Here is a 19,012-nt window from a genome sequence, read left to right as displayed (position 1 = left end):
CTTCAGAGAGCAAATCACTTTTTGTCAGACTACATTTTCTCGGAATTCAGGATATAACGAGCCTACTGATCCACAAGTTCTTAGATTTGCACAGTCATGGAGGAAGAACTGGGCATTATTCACTCATCCAACCAACCAGTTGTTATTGACCAGGCGAGCAAAAGTAGCAGAGGAAGGACCTCTGAGAATCCTCTCCTTCATAAAAGCTGTGAGAACATGGACGCAAACTGTCAGAATCAACTTTTTTCAAAACTCTGGCTATAAATCAAAGGCTTAGAGTCATCCAAAGAGTGTTTTCTTTCAGAAAAACGGCTGAACCTCAGTAATCGTGAGCTTTGTGGCATTTTAGCTTGCCATTATTCCCATCTTACCATCCCAGCTTCCCAGGAGCCTTGAAAACTAAGAGCCTACCCTCATGATGAAAAACAGCAGCCTGACAGCCAATGGAGAAGAATGAGTTTGGAACTTCTTCAAAGCCCCATTCTCTAAGAACTCTCATTATTAGACCTGCCTTGTGGCTCCCTGGAAGACCCTACTTGCCAAGCTGCCTTATTTGACGGGACTCAAAGCTTGCCCAAGGCAAAGAGCCTTTTCCCTGGAAGTACTCCTCAAACACAATCAGAGGCAATTAGTTAACATTATAACTGTCTGAAGTGGTGGGTAATAGTTGGAGCAAGCACTGGATGTTACATGTAAATGATGAAGCACTAAATTCCACTCCTGAAACCAGTATTATACTATATACTAACTAATTAGTTTAAGTAAAAACTTGAGACAAATGAACCAAAACCAGTCAGATTCAGGAGCCTGGCTCTTAAATGCTATTGCTGCTCTTCCAATGACATACTAATATTTTTTAAGATTAAAAAAAAAGTTTTTTTTTTGGAGAGAGAGAAAGAACAGGGGAGAGGGGCAGAGGGAGGGAGGGACGGAGGGAGGGAGGGAGGGAGGGAGGGAGGGAGGGAGGGAGAGAGAGAGAGAGAGAGAGAGAATCCCAAGCAGGCTCCATGCTCAATGTGGAGCTTGACTTGGGGCTTAATCCCACAACCCTGGGATTGTGACCTGAGCCAAAATCAAGAGTTAGATACTCCACTGACTAAGCCACCCAGGGGCCCCGACACAATGATTTTTAAAAATCAAATAAACCCACAACTGTACAAAGAAGAAAGATAAAAGCAACACAAATTTCCCATCCAGGGCATGCAAAAAATGATGGATTTTGATTCATATCCTACTTGGATACCTTTCTATGTCTCTTTACGTTCATCAACGATTGTGAACATTTCACTCAATTAAGACAGTACATATAGTATACTGCCTTTTCACTAAAAATATGCCATGGACCTATTTACAAGTCAATAAATGTAGATTCATGCCATTAAAAAAAAAAAAAAAACAATTGGGGCAAATAATAGGCTAGCAAACAAGCTTAAAAGGAAAATCTGGGAAATGAGATGTCTTTGAAAAGTTCCAACATATTCCTGAGCATCTAGATGGCTGCACACATAAACAGGTCTGTACCCAGGAAAACCAGAGTAGGTTCTGAACTCTCAGGTCTGGCTTACGTTGAGGATATACACACGCAGAAAATGAAGGCTAAGGAAGAGTTGAAAACTATCTGTTTGAGTGTTGAAGGCATGCCCCAATGCACACATAGGGTCCCTCTGGTTCTCCTCTACCTAATAATTGGCAACTAATTTTGCCTTAAAAGGCACTTAAGGACACAAGCATACATGTATAAACTATAATGTGAAAATAAATATGTATGAAATATAAGAAAAGATATTCATTGTGAAAGTGTCTATACTAGGAAGATAATTAGAATCAATAAAGGATTAAATAAATTATAGTATATCTACATTTTTCAGACACCATGCAGCTATTAAAAAATAAAAGGATCGAGCACTTCGGTGGCTCAGTTGGTTAAGCACCCGACCCCTTATTTTGGCTCAGGTCATGACCTCATGGATGCTAAGATCAAGCCCCACATCAGGCTCTGCACTGACAGCATGGAGCCTGCTTGGGATTCTGTCTCCCTTACTTTCTGCCCTTCCCTCACTTGCTCTGTATCTCTCTCTCTCAAAATAAATAAAAATAAACTTAAAAACAATTTTTTTTTAAGTAAAAGGCTGACCTACACTTACTGGCACGGGGAAAATTTTCCAAGACATATTACTCAGTTAAAAAAAAAAAAAAATCATGCTAGACAACAAAGTACATAGCATGATCCCTTTCTCTTAAAGTATAAGATGATCATATTTTCCCCTTTTATTTTCTTAGGGTCTCTTGATTTCTACCTGTATGCTTGATCTTTTCACTTGCCTCTATAAGACCCAGGTACTCTAGTTCTCTTCTGCCTAGTAACTGATAACTCATTTTCTCTTACAAAATATGTAATATGTAAATATTTATATACATTCATAAGTGCATATAATAAAAGATGCTAAAGTCAACATTAACTTTAAGATAGGAAGGATTAAAGAGGGTATTTTACATTTATATACTATTATATTGCTTGGATATTTTACTAAAAATAGTGTATTTGAGAATTAGGCATACTGTTTTAAGAGGAAGAAAAGAAATTTGGCACTTCTTGGTTGGTCTCAGAACACTGGACCATAAATAAAAAATAGGTCAAAATAGAAAACCAGAACTTCAAAAACAAAGGAATACATGATAGCTCAACTGGGGCTCGACAAGCAGGCCGTACTTAGGTACCCAAACACACTTACAAATCTATAGTCAAGAAAAAGCTATAAGCTGAAAACCAAGTAGACAAAGAGGAAACCCAGTGCTATAGGAGTTCATCAAAATGCCAAGTAGGAAGAAATTCAAAGAGGGAAAGCAAGCCAAGCATCACATCTATATTGCTAATTGATGCATACGGTAATGTATTAAATAACATTCACTACATTAATGAATAAACATTAAAGAGTTTTCTTGCCTCTTGCTTCTTATCCAGGTATATGAAGATTATCACATTCATATATCCTTGATTCCAAGAAAGTACAGGCTGGTTGACAGAAATATATAACCCCAAGGACAGATTATAGGAATTTGATCTTGCCTAATGGCAAAACCAAGGAACTGGTTTCTGTTTTGATTTGTTCTAACACAAAGAACTGTTAAAATTAGGTCACAAACCCTAGAGATTTCAGAATATTGGAAGCACTGTTTCTATCAGTAACAGGAATATTTCTTCCAATCACTTTCTTTGCTATTTACAGGAGTGTAAACTAAACGTTGTTAGGAGATCCATCAGTGTCTGAAACTTTTAGGGAGAAATACAAGCAGATTCCAAAGAGAGCAAAGAAAGTACTATTCACATTGGAGAAGAAAGCAGATATGAGATTTCAAAGGGAAAAAAGAAAAAAACCACATGAACAAAGAAAGGCCTGGAAACAAGAATGAAATTGGCATGTATAGACATTTGTGTCTCTAACTGGAGCACGGGGTTCTTGCCTGGAAAAGATTCTACCAAGAGGAAAGTGGCAAGAAAAATTATAAGGGGGTGAGGAGGTCAAGCATAAGGGTTTGGACCACATTCATTTCATCACAGGAAAAAGCATCTACATTTTTGGGCAGGAGAATGATATGACAAAAATCGTGTGTTAAGAAAATCTAGCCGTTGCATGCAGGAAAAAGTGGAGATTATGGATAGAAAATTAGGATACTGTGGACAGGTTTTTAGTGCCTTTTATGAAATAACTCGTGTCGAATTTTTCTCAACCTAGGCTACAGGGGAAAACACTATGTGAGAGATCTGAAAAAAACATAAATCCATATAACCATCCCACCCTAAAATCAGTGACAATCAAAATCATTCTTTTCTGCAATTTTGAAGAATCGTTTTTTTACCTGGATCCTGGGAGACCAAATAACAAAACATCATTCACAGTCTTAAGGAAATCTGAAAAATCCAGCATTCCATTAACTATAATAATGGTTCAGAAACAGAAGGAAAAAACCTGCATTAGCAAACTCATTAAGAATATAAGATAAAAATGCAAACTAAAAATGTGAGTAGAATTAACTGATAGTCTAGAGGAGCACTAACATTAAATATAGACTGTAAAAAGAAAACCTATCATAAAACATAATTACACATTTTAATTATGTAGTAAATAGTGCCCAGCAATAATCAAAATGATATAGACTAGAATTTAAGATACTGCAATATTCTTTACTCAAAGCTCTAATTTTTATACTTGTCATTAGATGCAAAAAAGTCATGCAACTTGTCAATTTTACATATATAATGGTTTTACCTGAAAAGAATAGGACTGATTTCATTGTGTTCTAGCTAAGACCCTCTATACCAGTGGTTTTAGGGGAGATTACAGATCCAGATGAGACTCTAATGAAAGCTTTGCCTCAAATCATTCCATCTCCTTCTCTCCTCTCCTCCTTTCCTCTCTCTCTCTCTCTCTCTCATTACACACACACACACACACACACACACACACACACACACACAAAATGCATTGAACAAATGCACAAAATATTGCACAATATTAAAGTCTTCACCCAAAAAATCCTCTCATTTATCATGCAAAAAGTAATGCCTATTTATTAAAAGAAAGAAAGAAATCTAAATTGTACAAATGAAAATTTCAGTAAGAAATTATTGCTTGGTTTGAATGAGAAGTTGAAATTATGGAGCTTTTTTTTCTGCATGATAATGCACAGGTCATCTCTGATGAGCAACTAGAGCTGAAAATCCAGATTTACAAAGTGTGACAAAACACAGAATCAGGATTCTTCTGTCTCATTTTCTAGACAAGCATAGATCTGCGTCAAGGAACATCTGAATTTTTCAAGATTCTTCAAGTTAAATAACTCTAACGTCATTTTCCTCTTCATATAGTAAATGAGGCCAATTTGGAAAGGGTTTATCTGTGTTTGGAAGAAACTTATTATAAATTTACATTTTAAATTAATGTAATCTGAACAAAGTAACTTATAAAAGAACATTTCAGTGCTTCTGGTGGTCTGCAGGTTTCTACTGTCAGAGAAATTGACAAGGCTTAGTTGTTCTCATTGCTAAACCACAGAAACACTTTCTGGATTGGAAAATTTGTCAAGTTGTCTACCTCGAAATTTCTTTTTCAGTGTCATAACTTGAGAGTGGTTTCTCCTTTCCTTCAAAGAAACAATGAAACATCTGTGCAAATTTCAATCAATTATTTTGATTTGTTTTCTGACTTCTATGTGACTTAGGTTTAAACAAAAACCTTATAGATAAAACATCAAGAGCACAATCCATACAAGAAATAGTTGTAGACTAGACTTCTTCAGAAGTATGAACTTAAGTTGAAAGATATTCTTCAAAAATTGGGGTGCCTGGGTGGCTCAGCTGGTTAAATTCCGACTCTTGATTTGGGCTCAGGTCATGATCTCACAGTTGGTGAGTTCAAGCCCCGCATAGGGCTCTGTGCTGACAGGGCAGAGCCTGCTTGGGATTCTCTCTTTCCTCTCTGTTCCTCCCTTGCCTGTGCTCTCTCTCACATATCCAGTAAAGGACTCGTATTCAGAATATATACATTCAAAACGCAATAGTAGGAACACAAACACATTTTCAATGGGCATAAGATATACAGGTAGCAAAAAAGCACATGAAGATATATTCAAAATCATTTGATCATTCAGGAAATGCAAATTAAAACCACAATGAGAAAACACCACACATCTATTAGAATGACAATTTTTAAAGGCTCACCAATTCCAGGATTGACAAGGATGAGGAGCATCTGAAACTGTCATAAATTGTTCATAACAATGTAAAATAATTCAGCTGCTTTGCAAGCACAGTTTAGCAGTTTCTAAAAAATTCAAATATACCTACCATATGACCCAGTTATCCTACCATCAGGTATTTACCCAAGATAAATGAAAGTATATGACTACACAAAGACACATAAATGAATGTTTACACCAGCTTTATTTGTAATAGCCAAAAACCAGAAACAATCCAAACATCATCAATTAAGGAATGGATGAACAAATCATGGTACATCCATAAGAGAGAACGCTGCTTAGCAATAAAAAGAAATAAACCTGATATGTACCAAAGCATAGATGAATCTCAGTATAATTACGCTGAGTGAAAGAAATCAAACTAAAAAAAATGAGTACTTACTGCATGATATCATTTATATAAAGTTCTAGAAAATACAAACAATCTGTAGTGACAGAAGCAGGTTAGTGTTTGCTTGGGAAGTAGTGAGGGGGGGTTGTGGAAAGAGAATGGGGGCTTACCAAGGGGTATAATGGGATTGAGTTTTCACAAGTATATACATATGTAGAAATTTTCAAATTGTAGACTTTAAATATGTCAAGTATATACCTCAATAAAACTATAAAATACGCAGATAATTTAAAATCCATTGAAATAGCCAATTCCAAAAACAGTACGGAGGTTTTGTCTAAAAATTAAAAACAGAACTATCATATCATCCAGCAAGCTCACTTTTGGATAGATACCCAAAGGAAATAAAAGCACTATCTCAAAGAGCTATGTGCACTTCAAACATTGCAGCATTATGCCCAATAGCCAAGAAATGGAAACAGCCTAAATGCTCACCAACAGATGAATAAAGAAAATGTAACCTCTATGTATATGACATATTCTGGAGGGTGGAGGGAATGGGCAGATGTTTGTCAAAGGATACAAACTTTAGGTATAAGATGAACAAGTTCTGGGAATCTGATGTACAGCATGGTGACTATAGTTAATAATACTATATTGTATCTTTGAAATTTGCTGAGAGAGTATATCCTAAGAGAGTAGTGTTCTCATCACACACAAAAAAGGTAACTATGTGAGGTGATGGAGATGTTATTTACTTGATAGCTGGTAATCATTTCACAATGTATATGTATATCAAATCATTACGTTGTACACTTTAAATATATGCAATTTGTATTTGTCAATTATATCTCATTAAAGCTGGACAAGATAACATGACTTGACATAAACCATGTTCCTATAGGTATATGCATATCCTATGACCCAGCTTCTTCATTTCTAGAAATCTATCCTATAAAAATATTTACACAAATGTGCAAGAATTGATGAACAAGGATGCTCTTTATAGCATTATTTGTAATAGCAAAAATTTTAGAGGTAACTTCACCACTAATCAATATGAGACCAATTAAAAGGTATATAACAAATATCCAGGAAGACTACCTACCAAATTATTAACAGTGTGTACTATGAAGAATTGTAGTGAAAGATTGAGGTGAAGAGATAATTTCCATTTTGTAATTTGTAAACTTCTTTAAGCTAAAAATACTAACTTAAAACAAAAAAAACCTTTATATTCAGTTATTAAACTTTTTCTTGTATTTGCAATTTTTACCAAGATATTCAATATAGGTCTACACTTTTTTCAATGTAAAAATTAAGGAATACAAATTTAAACTAACATATGTTATCTAAAATTGTTTGTATGGACACTAATAATGAAGCAGCAGAAAGAGAAATTAAGAAAACAATCCCATGTACAATGGCACCAAAAAGAATAAAATACCAAGAATAAACTTAAGCAAGGAGGTGAAAGATCTGTACTCAGAAAACTATAAAGCATTGATGAAAGAATGTGAAGATAACACAAACAAATGGAAAGACATTCCGGGCTCACGAATTAGAAGAATATTGTTAAAATATCCATACTACCCAAAGCAATCTACAAATGTAATGCAATCCCTATCAAAATACCAACAGCATTTCACAGAACTAGAACTAACAATCCTAAAATCTGTATGGAAACAGAAATGACTCCAAATAGCCAAAACAACCTTCAAAAATAAAAAGAAAGCTGGAGGTATCATAATTCCAGATTTCGAGTTATATTACAAAGCAGTAGTAATCAAAACAGTGTGGTACTGGCACAAAAATAGACACATAGGTCAATGGAACAGAATAGAAAACACAGAAGTAAACATACAGTTAAATGGCCAATTAATCTTCAACAAAGGAGACAAGAATATGCATTTGGAAAAGAGAGTCCCTTCAACAAACGGTGTTGGGAAAACTGGACAGCAACATGCAACAGAATGAAACTGGACCACTTTCTTACACTATACACAAAAGTTCAAAATGGATTAAGAATTTAAATGTTAGACCTAAAACCATAAAAATCCTAACAGAGAGCAGAGGCAGTAATTTCTCTGACATCAGCTATAGCAACATCTTTTTAGATACATCTCCTGAGGCAAGGGAAACAAAAGTAAAAATAAACTACTGGGATTACCACAGAATAAAAAGCTTTGGTACAGCAAAGGAAACAAGCAATAAAACTAAACAATAACCTACTGAATGGGGTAAGATGTTTGCAAATGACATACCCAATAAAGGGTTAGTATCCAAAATATATAAAGAACTTATATAATTCAACACCAGAAAAACAAATAATCCATTTTAAATGGGCAGAAGACAGGAACAGACATTTCTTCAAAGAAGACCTACATATGGCCAACAGACACATGAAAAGGTGTTCAACATCACTCATCATCAGGGAAATGCAAATCAAAACCACAATGAGATATCACCTCACACCTATCAAAATGGCTAAATTTAAAAACACAAGGAAAAACAAGTGTTGGCAATGATGTAGAAAAAAAAAAGGAACCCTTGTGCATTGTTGGTGGGAATGCAAACTGGTGTAGCCACTGTGGAATACAGTATGGAGATTCCTCAAAAAATTAAAACTACCATATGATCCAGTAATTGTACCTCTGGGAATTTACCCAAAGAATAAACATTAATTCATAGGTATATAGGCATCGCTAGGTTTATTGCAGCATTATTTAAAATAGCCAAATTATGGGAGCAGTCCAAATGTCCATCGACAGATGAATGAAGATGTGATACACACACACACACACACACACACACACACAGAGGAATATTATTCAGCCATAAAAAGAATTAGATCTTGCCATTTGCAAAAACATGGATGGAGCTAGGGAGTATAATGCTGAGTGAAATAAGCCAGTCAGAGAAACACAAATACCATATGATTTTACTCACATGTAGAATTTATGAAACAAAACAAATGAACAAAGTGGTGGGGGGCGGGGGTGGGGAACAGGACAAACCAACAAACATACTCTTAACTATAGAGAACAAACTGGGGGTTACCAGAGGGAAAGTGGATGAGGGGATGGATGAAATAGGTGAAGGGGATGAAAAGGATACTTATCTTGATGAGCACTGCGTAATATAGGGAATTGCTGAATCACTATATTGTACACCTGAAACTAATACAACACTGTATGCTAACTAACTAGAATTAAAATAAAATAAAAACAAATAAAATAAAATAAAATAGGTTGTATGGCTTTGGAGTAGACTTTTATCTTTCTGTCCCTCAGTTTCCCCAACTGTAAATCCAGGTAACTGGAAGAAACTACATCTGAAGTCTTGAAATCTAAAGTTCTAAAGATTTATAATAACAGTATTACTTAAAAGCCTTAAAATGTTCACATCCTTTGACCTAGCAATTTCAATTTTAGTGACCTATCTTTTGTCTGATGAGATAAAGAGAAAAAACCCTGCTTATAACAGCAAAAATATTAGAAATAACATATTTATTTAGATTATTTGTTATATAGCTTATTTTTCAAAACAATTTGTTTTTGTGCTTTGACCTGTTCCACAGAATAATTCACAGCTGCCAAAAGCCAAGCTCTCCAACCAGCCTGATGGCAGGGCCCGGGTGATGGATGGATCGGGACTGCATGGTGGCCCACCGACAGTGAAGCTTCTTGTACCCCTGCTTTTATGTAATTTGGCCTTAGCATTGGTCAGGGCAGCCCCCCTACCAATGAAAGTATACTGGGGATTTGTCGGTTGGGGAATTGCCCATGACAGGCCCCCTGGGAAAAGGACCACGGGGGAAAGAAAGAAGATTCCGCAGGGAAATTATGCGGGCCTACATCCAGCCCTTGCCACCCCCTGTAAAGACTCCTCTACCTAAAGGAAGGATAGCCCCATATATTTCCCAGCCAGGGAGGGGGACAAATGGATTTGAAATCCCCACCCTGGCAACAAAGGAATGTATCTATGGATACAAATTACTCCAACCCCTAGGCCCACTTGGCCCCCAGGAGGCATTCCAGATGATAACTGGACCTGGTGGGTTACGGTACAGAAGGGTTCATTAGTTCCTAGGTATACATTGTCTCCCTGGGAGCGCAGAAGGCGTGGGTTCCCAGGGCCCTCTTGGCTCCCTCCCGGCACCCCAGACCAAAGCGAATAACTTTTGTTCCTTATACGCAAATGGTTCAAAGAAACAATTAAGAAGTCATGTCCCTGTAAATGTTCCACTTGAGGTGTTGAGAGATAGATGACCTTTCATGAAAATAGCAAAGCAAACGCTTTATAGACTATAAATAAACGTAGATACATAATGAAAATAATATGAAGAAATTAATCAATTTCTTGTAACGTTACAAGAAAATAACCATGTTGTCCCTTAATGGGTGATTACACAAAGGAACATTTTTAGAAATAGGTAAAGCCAAGAAACATAGATGACGCACGCTACAAGGAAATTGCTAACAAATATAATGCCACGTTTGCCGCAATAAAGCGGCCAGTCTAACACACTGTTGTTGTCCGTGTCCATTTGTTATTTTCGCCGACGCCGTGCATCCTTCGGGAACCCCTGGACCTGCTGGGGCTGGACCCCGGCACACAGCCATTTAAAAAGGCAGTGTTGGGGTGCCTGGGTGGCTCAGTCGGTTAAGCGTCCAACCTCGGCTCAGGTCATGATCTCCCGGTTTGTGAGTTCGAGCCCCACGCCGGGCTCTGTGCTGACAGCTCAGAGCCTGGAGCCTGCTTCTGTTTCTGTGTCTCCCACTCTCTCTGCCCCTCCCCCACTCATGCTCTGTCTCTCTCTCTCTCTCTCAAAAATGAATAAATGTTAAAAAAAAAAATTAAATATTTAAAAAGGCAGTGTGGATCTATATTTGTTTACATGGAAGGTTGCCTAACATATAAAGTTAATAGAAAAAGGTAACAAAATTGTATGCATGTGAGTCAACATATATATTTTCCAATTATGTGTTTATGCGTATGTATATACCACAGTTACACACACACACGCACACACATGCTTAGAAAAATCCTAGAAAAATATATGTAAAAATACCAAAGTTCAGCTCTGGGTAGTGGGATTACACATAAGTTTTATTTTCTCCTTTCTATTCTCCTATGCTTTCAGAGAATAAAGTTATTTCCACTTTGAATAATTATTTTAATAATAAATCCCCAAAAAATTATATGTCAAGAGAATTAACATATGGGTAAATAAACATGTCAGAAAAAATAGAGTTGCTTTTTAGTCTTTCTAAAAGTTAGATTTATATTTATTATTTTATTTTTATACCCTCTGAAAGTTGTGTACAGTAGGCACTCAAAAAATGTTGGGGTGACTCGGATAGATAGACGAATGACACCATTGCAACTTGTCAATTCCTGTTAGGTTGCTAAGTAACATTCTATTGGTGGTCCATTTGACTCCTAGTATTCTCCATCTACAAATTTTTTATAATAACCAATCCACATCTTTTATTTGAGTAGCTTGATGCTTTTAACCTCAGAGTATTACTGTGCCATTGTGTGTATTAAGTTTATTTTATTTCTGACCAATCCTTCAACTTACCTATACCATTTTTATTCTAAACTTATCTCTCCTCCTTAATAAGCTTGGAATGATCTGTAAATGTAATCAGTTCTCTATTATTTACCTCTTTGATTAAAGTATTGGACACTGACAACAAAAGAACAATTACTTTTCCAGATGTTTTAAAATAAAATTATTAGGATTTTGATTTGCATTTTTTTGACTACTGAGGATGGAAAATATTTTTATATGATTATTGGCTACATATATTTTCTTGTATGTGATATTCTTATCCGTGAGTCTTACTCACTTTTCCATTCCATTGTTTGTTACTAATTTCTATGAGTTCTTTACACATTCTGAAAACTAATCCTTTGTCACTTCTGTGAATTGCAAATATTTCCAAGTTCATAACTTGTCTTTTTACTTTAAAGTGTCTTTTGATAAATAAAAGTTCTTAATTTTAACATAGTTAAATATATTAATCTGGTCTTTTATACTCAAACACTTTGCCTTAAGAAATCTTCCCTATCGTATGCAAGTAGCAAAAATTAAAAGTCTAAAAATATCAGATGTTGATGAAAGTATGTCATAATCAAATCTGGTAATCAATCAATCCAATTATACTGGAGGCCCAATTTTTTAATATTATCGTAAAGGTGCAAAAAACGTTTTTAGGACATATTATAAAGCTTAGCTTTCCTATGATTTGTAATTAATCTGACCAACATATAACTTACATCCATGTTTGCAAACCTTAAACTAATAATGAAAACACAAAACTTACCATCAATAGCAACAGTCTTTAGTGCCTTTTGCATTTCCGAAGCACTTATAAAAATCTTCAAGGTGTGATGGATCGTTGGCAGATCATTCACATAAATTTTACCACTTTGAATTTTGCTAAAACTTTTACAGGCCTTCTGAAGTGCTAAATACACACGACAAAACGGTTAATTAATTCAAACGAATAATTATCGTCATCCCCGCTACACTCTCTCCCAATGAAAAAACAATGATCAGTAAAGGAAGAAAGAGGAGCAAGTCTTTGTGTTCTAATTCTTTGCTTTAAAATCAATCTCAAGGGGCGCCTGGGTGGCGCAGTCGGTTAAGCGTCCGACTTCAGCCAGGTCACGATCTCGCGGTCCGGGAGTTCGAGCCCCGCGTCAGGCTCTGGGCTGATGGCTCGGAGCCTGGAGCCTGTTTCCGATTCTGTGTCTCCCTCTCTCTCTGCCCCTCCCCCATTCATGCTCTGTCTCTCTCTGTCCCAAAAATAAATAAACGTTGAGAAAAAAAATTTTTTAAATCAATCTCATGATTTATTTAGGTATGTCTAGAGTAAATGACCTCCAAGTCTACAGGTTTCCTAAACAACTCTCAGAAACTGAGAAAAGTCATGCAAAGCTCACATAGCAAAGGCAGTCACAATTTTCCCTGGGAATGTTTAAATCCTTCTTCCATGCTCCCATTATCACTCGGTACATATCTCAGACAAAGCCATTGGTATTGTGATTGCTTGCATGTCAATATCCCTCACTCAACTATCAGGCTCTAGGGGGCAAGGTTTTTCATTCTTCAAGTGCCAGTGTCTACTTCAGAACAGATCCTCAAAAAATGTCTGTTGAATTAAACTGAATTTAGTTCAGTGGGTACTACCCTTAGTTTTCAGAAAAAGAGGTGCTAGATGACAGTGCTAAATACCAGAGAAAGACTAACATATTGGTAACAATGTTTTTGTTTTTGTTTTTAATGTTTATCTATTCTTGAGAGAGAGAGAAAAACAGAGTGCAAGCTGGGGAGGGGCAGAGAGAGAGCTGGAGACAGAGAATCTGAAGCAGGCTCCAGGCTCTGAGCTGTCAGTACAACCTATGTGAGGCTCGAACCCATGAACTGCAAAATCATGACCTGGGCCGAAGTTGGACGCTTAGCCGACTGAGCCACCCAGGCGCCCCACGATGGCTTTAATAACAGGAGTTTTAGTAGAGTATTAGGGGTGGAAACCAGGTTTCAGTGAAATGGGAAGTAAATAAATAATTAAGGAAACCAACTCTTTCAAGAAGCTTCTTTGGGGGCGCCTGGGTGGCGCAGTCGGTTAAGCGTCCGACTTCAGCCAGGTCACGATCTCGCGGTCCGTGAGTTCGAGCCCGGCGTCGGGCTCTGGGCTGATGGCTCAGAGCCTGGAGCCTGTTTCCGATTCTGTGTCTCCCTCTCTCTCTGCCCCTCCCCCGTTCATGCTCTGTCTCTCTCTGTCCCAAAAATAAATAAACGTTGAAAAAAAAAAAATTAAAAAAAAAAAAAAGAAGCTTCTTTGAAAAACATACAGTATAATACTGACACAGTCCCTGAGGAAGCAGAAGAAAATTCAATGGAAGAAAATTAAGAGTGAAGGGATTAGTGACATGAAAGGGAATCTTCTCCAATGAGAAAATAGGGAAGGCTATGGATGTTGTTTACAATCCTAACAGTTCTCCTCGTGAGGAAAACTTTTTTTCCTTTTTTTCTGTATCTATATGAGATGATGGATATTAATTAAACTTACTGTGGTAATCATCTGACAATATATGTAAGTCAAGTCATTATGCTATACACCTTAAACTTACACAGTGCTACATCTTAATTATATCCCAATAAAACTGGAGGATAAAAGATGTCTGGGGCACGTGGGTGAGTCAGTTGATTAAGCATCCGACTGCAGCTCAGGTGATAATCTCGTGGTTCGTGAGTTCAAGCCCCACATTGGGCTGTGTGCTGACAGCTCAGAGCCTGGGGCCTGCTTACGATTCTGTGTCTCCCTCACTCTCTGCCCCTCCCCTGCTCACGTTCTGTCTGTCTCTCTCTCTCTCTCTCTCAAACATAAATAAACCTTAAAAATTTAAAGAAAAAGAAAAGATGCCTAACATAGGGGCACCTGGCTGGCTCAGTTAGTAGAACACGCAACTTCTGATCTCAGGGTTGTGAGTTTAAGGCCCACGTTGAGCACAGAGATTACTTATGAAAAAAAAAAAAAAATAAAAAGATGCCTAATATGATGATCAGAAAGGAAAAATGTGCTAAATGACTCCATAAATATAAAGAAGAGGCCCAAGATACGGGAGAGTTCAGTGTCAAGAAGCGAAGGGGGAAAAAAAAGAAGCGAAGGGTACTATGTACCAAGAACTAAATCCTAGTAAAATCAGTGACTCTAGTGCTTACTAATATATTCGTTGGATGTAATAGTCAGACTTTTTTCCCGAAATATTTTAACTAAAATAAGCACATATGTTACATTTTGCCTATCAATATGACAGAAGATATTTCTAAAAAAAGATATTTATGAATACTTATTTTACCTAGTTTGCTCATGCTTACTCACAGACTACAGCATTTGTCACATCATGTAATATTAGTTGATACCATATGCCATTAGGAGTAAAGAAAGCGACACTAATCACGGAAACAATTTCTAAAATGTACACAATCAGGGAATTTATTCAAGAAGTTCTAGAATCCATTATTACCGCTTAATTCTTGTGAGTGTCAGTGTCCTTGAGGTACTTCATTACATGATGTCTTGCAGAGGCTAGAAAGCATTTCCCTTTCCCTGTCAAAGAAACAGCCACATTAGAAAGCAGCACAAAAACGAAACAAAACAAAACACCACACACACAAAGTATTTATGCCATTTTTCCATTAAAATACTAGCAAGCCTATCAACAGTTTGAGATTCTCCAGTCTCTTACTCCATAAAAACCTTTATTGAAAGACCATCCAAGTGACAGTGAATTATATACTCTTCATCCCAGAATTCCCACCTTGCTTCTTTTAGACATCTCTCTATGGAGCAGAATTTACCCTGGTCAGTAAGTAGTGCCCATGATTCACTATCCTTTGGCTGTCGTCCAATTTTTGCTACTCTTAATTCAAGTCACAGCAAATTTTATAGAAAGTTATTATAGTAAGGAAAAACAAGAGTATCTTTAAATAGCAAAGAATCCCAGATGCCACAACCTGTCAGTAAAAATTTTTTGAAAAGATGACTTATCTAATCCCCTAACACGTAAATAACTCAAATCATAGAATGTTAGTGTTAGAAGGAATCTCAAGGGTCCGTCTAGTACAAGATTCTTGTACAGATGTGGAGACTGAGGCCCAGAGATAGAAAGTGAATTGTACAAGAGCCTAAGCTAGCAAGGGAGGTCGATAAGGACTCAACGTTAAGTTTGTGAATTCCACATACAGTGATCTTAGTTAGCTCTACGCCACCCTCCCTAGAGCATAGTCTTAGTTTGCACAAACTATTTTGCATACTTTATGTGGAAATGATAGATGATTCTGGAAAGAAAAACCCAAATCTTAATGCAACATTTAAGGGAAAAAAACAATGATTTAAATACCGAATAACTGAGGAAGATGTACAAAGGGGTGATAAAGCCTTGTGAACACTGTACTGATTCGGAAACTTGAGTGAAGACCTTTCTTTCTTAGTCATCTTCTCCTTCAACAGCTTCACTGAGGAAGAGGCAATCTAGAGCCAAATGCAGGAATGTGGGTGCCTGAGATCACACTGGTAAGCCAGCATTACTGGAAAATAAACCTCTTAAAAAGACAGCTAATCATATCTGGGTTCCTCACTGATGTAAAATTGCTTTTTGTAATGGAATTAGAGTTTACATACACTAAAATTTTAAATAAACTATGGAATTTTTTTTGCAGAGTCATGTCTTTCTAAGTATGCAACTAAATCATCTAATTAATGTCGTGTCAATTTAAAATAGTGGATTTCACAAAGCAGGACAAATCTATGGTATAGTGAAGAGAAGACCACCAGATTCTAGGCTACATATATGGGCTTTGACTATATGAGCAAAATAATGTGGAGAATCAACACAGTTCTTCAAATAACACAGGTACTCATGCTTTAAATCATCCTCATGATTGAGAAAATTATCCACTTAACATGTATGCATAAGCATGATTCAAAAGTGGCAAGTAGCTGGGTAGACAGAAAAGCATCACTTTAGAAAACGAGGACTGTAATAATAGGTGTCTTCAATTTTACGTGGAGTCTAGAACCTTGTTTACATGGAGTCTAGGCCCCTTTTGAAGCACAGAAGTATGCAGAGTAAAATCTGTCTTTGTCTCAGCTCCAGGCTGGAAAAAAAGAGAGAGAGAGAGAGAGAGAGAGAAGAAAGTGTACTCCTCTGGATTAGTTATGGTGATAGATCTACCCACACATGAGTACAGAACTCAAATCTACACTAAATATGTGGGGTAGGAGCACAGAAACCAAAAAAGTCATTTAAAGTTGTCCCATGTTCATCACATCTCTGAAGTGCAGTGCAGAAGAGAATTCAAATTCTCTTGGAGGAGAATACTCTAGATCCAGACTCACGTGAGATTCCCACAGATTTAGATCAACAATATATGAGAAAATAAACAAAAAGTACAAAGTACCCAAGGACATAAGTTAATGAGTAAGAAGCAGACAAAGCAATAAACAGAAGACTTAGATCCCCCAGGGACTTTATATTATCTTTATCAGGTATCAGTCTTGAAACAACTAAAGAACATGACCAAAAAACATGACATAAGGCAGATTATAAGAAGAACCAAATGGGGGTGCCAGGGTGGCTCAGTCGGTTGAGCGTCTGACTTCGGCTCGGGTCATGATCTGGCGGTTTGTGAGTTCAAGCCCCGCGTCAGGCTCTGTGCTCAAAGCTCAGAGCCTGGAGCCTGCTTCAGATTCTGTGTCTCCCTCTCTCTCTGCCTCTCCCCTGCTCATGCTCTGTCTCTCTCTGTCTCTCAAAAATAAATAAATGTTAAAAAAAATTCTTTTTAGAAAGAAGAACCAGGGGCGCCTGGGTGGCTCGGTCGGCTGAGCGTCCGACTTCGGCTCAGGTCATGATCTCGCGGTCCGTGAGTTCCAGCCCCGCATCGGGCCCTGTGCTGACAACTCAGAGCCTGGATCCTGTTTCAGATTCTGTGCCTCCCTCTCTCTCTGACCCTCCCCCGTTCGTGCTCTGTCTTGCTCTGTCTCAAAAATAAATAAACGTTAAAAAAATTTTTTTTAATTGAAAAAAAAGAAGAACCAAATAAAGTTTCTAGAGGTAAAAAATATAGGCACTGAAATTAAATTCTCAATAGACAGTTTAAACTAGAGATTAGATTCAGCTGGAGAAAGATAAACTAGAAAGCAGATGGGAGAAATTACCCAGATGAGATAGACAGTATATCTAAGTACATCATATAGTGAATGAGGCAGGCTGAATGGTGGCCCCAAAAAGATATGTCCATATCCTACTCCTTGGAACCTGTATATGTGACTTTATTTGGATAAAAGGTCTGTGGAGAGGGAACAAAGTTAAGGATCTCAAGATGAGATATACAATGAAGTGTTTATAAAAATGGAAGGAGACTTGAGATATAAACACAGGGGAGAAGACCATATACAGAGCAAGATGGGGGCCAAGATTAAAGTTATGCTGCCACAGCCAAGGAATGCTCAGGGTCACTGTTACAACAGCAGAAGTGTTAACAGAGAGCAAAGTAATAAAAATAAAGATCTAATGGAGAAGGAAGGGGAAAATGTCATATTCTTCTGAATGGGTTCCTTGTTACATTTTTTGTAAAAAAAAAAAAAAAAAAAGGAGGAGGAGGAGGAGGAGGAAGAAGAAAAAGAAGAAAAAGAGGAGGAACAGGGGAAGGAAGAGAAAGAAGAAATATTTAAGATTGTGACATTTCAGGGGTACCTAGGTGGCTCAGTAGGTTAAGTGTCTGCACGAATTTCAGTTAAGGTCATGATCTCATGGTCATGAGATCAAGTCCATGTCAGGCTCTATGCTGGGTGTGGAGCCTGCTTAGGATTCTCTCTCTCCCTTTTCCTCTGCCCCTCTGCCCCTTTCCCCTGCTCGCACTCTCTCTCTTCTCTCAAAAAAAAAAAAAAATGATTTTGATTGATGTGACATTTCAATACTTGGACTAAAATGTGATGGAATGTTTGAAAGCTAAAAACAACGCTCAAAAGTAAAATATTTTCAGATCATAAGTACCTCAGTTCTTTCAGTATGCAACTGTACTTGTAAACTTTTCTTTCTTCTGAACTTTTTCTCTCCTGAAAAATCAGAGGATTTCTCTTCTCCACAGAGGAATATTGATGTTTCATACCTAAATTGCACAGAAAATTGGAATAATTCCTGAGTTGCTTTTTTTCTTACTTTTTCTTTTTTTCATCTCTTATCTATAGAAAATCTCAAGCATATACAAAAGTAGACAGACTAATGCGATGATTGGGGCGACTGGGTGGCTCAGTCGGTTAAGTGTCTGACTTTGGTTCAGATCATGATCTCATGGTTCATGGGCTGGAGCCCCGCATTGGACTCTGTGCTGACAGCTCAGGG

At 37.2% G+C, this 19,012-nt stretch overlaps 1 protein-coding gene across 1 annotated transcript in view; it reads right to left on the bottom strand.

Moving 5' to 3' along the window:
* LOC147571463 (EF-hand calcium-binding domain-containing protein 13-like) overlaps window positions 1-15,206 on the bottom strand; it is a 134,212-nt gene extending 119,006 nt beyond the window's left edge. Inside the window, 4 exon segments of the mRNA XM_086696352.1 lie at window positions 3,859-3,883; window positions 3,885-3,934; window positions 12,424-12,567; window positions 15,134-15,206. Coding sequence (XP_086552478.1) covers window positions 3,859-3,883; window positions 3,885-3,934; window positions 12,424-12,567; window positions 15,134-15,206 — 292 coding nt within the window.
* Window positions 15,207-19,012: the final 3,806 nt, after the last annotated feature.

The sequence above is a fragment of the Puma concolor genome, unplaced genomic scaffold (genome assembly GCF_028749965.1).
Source record: "Puma concolor isolate L17-30 unplaced genomic scaffold, mPumCon1.1.hap2 unalloc_scaffold_26, whole genome shotgun sequence".
Taxonomy (NCBI): domain Eukaryota; kingdom Metazoa; phylum Chordata; class Mammalia; order Carnivora; family Felidae; genus Puma; species Puma concolor.
Note: the sequence above shows the minus strand (reverse complement) of the source record. Positions and strands in the feature narration are given on the sequence as shown.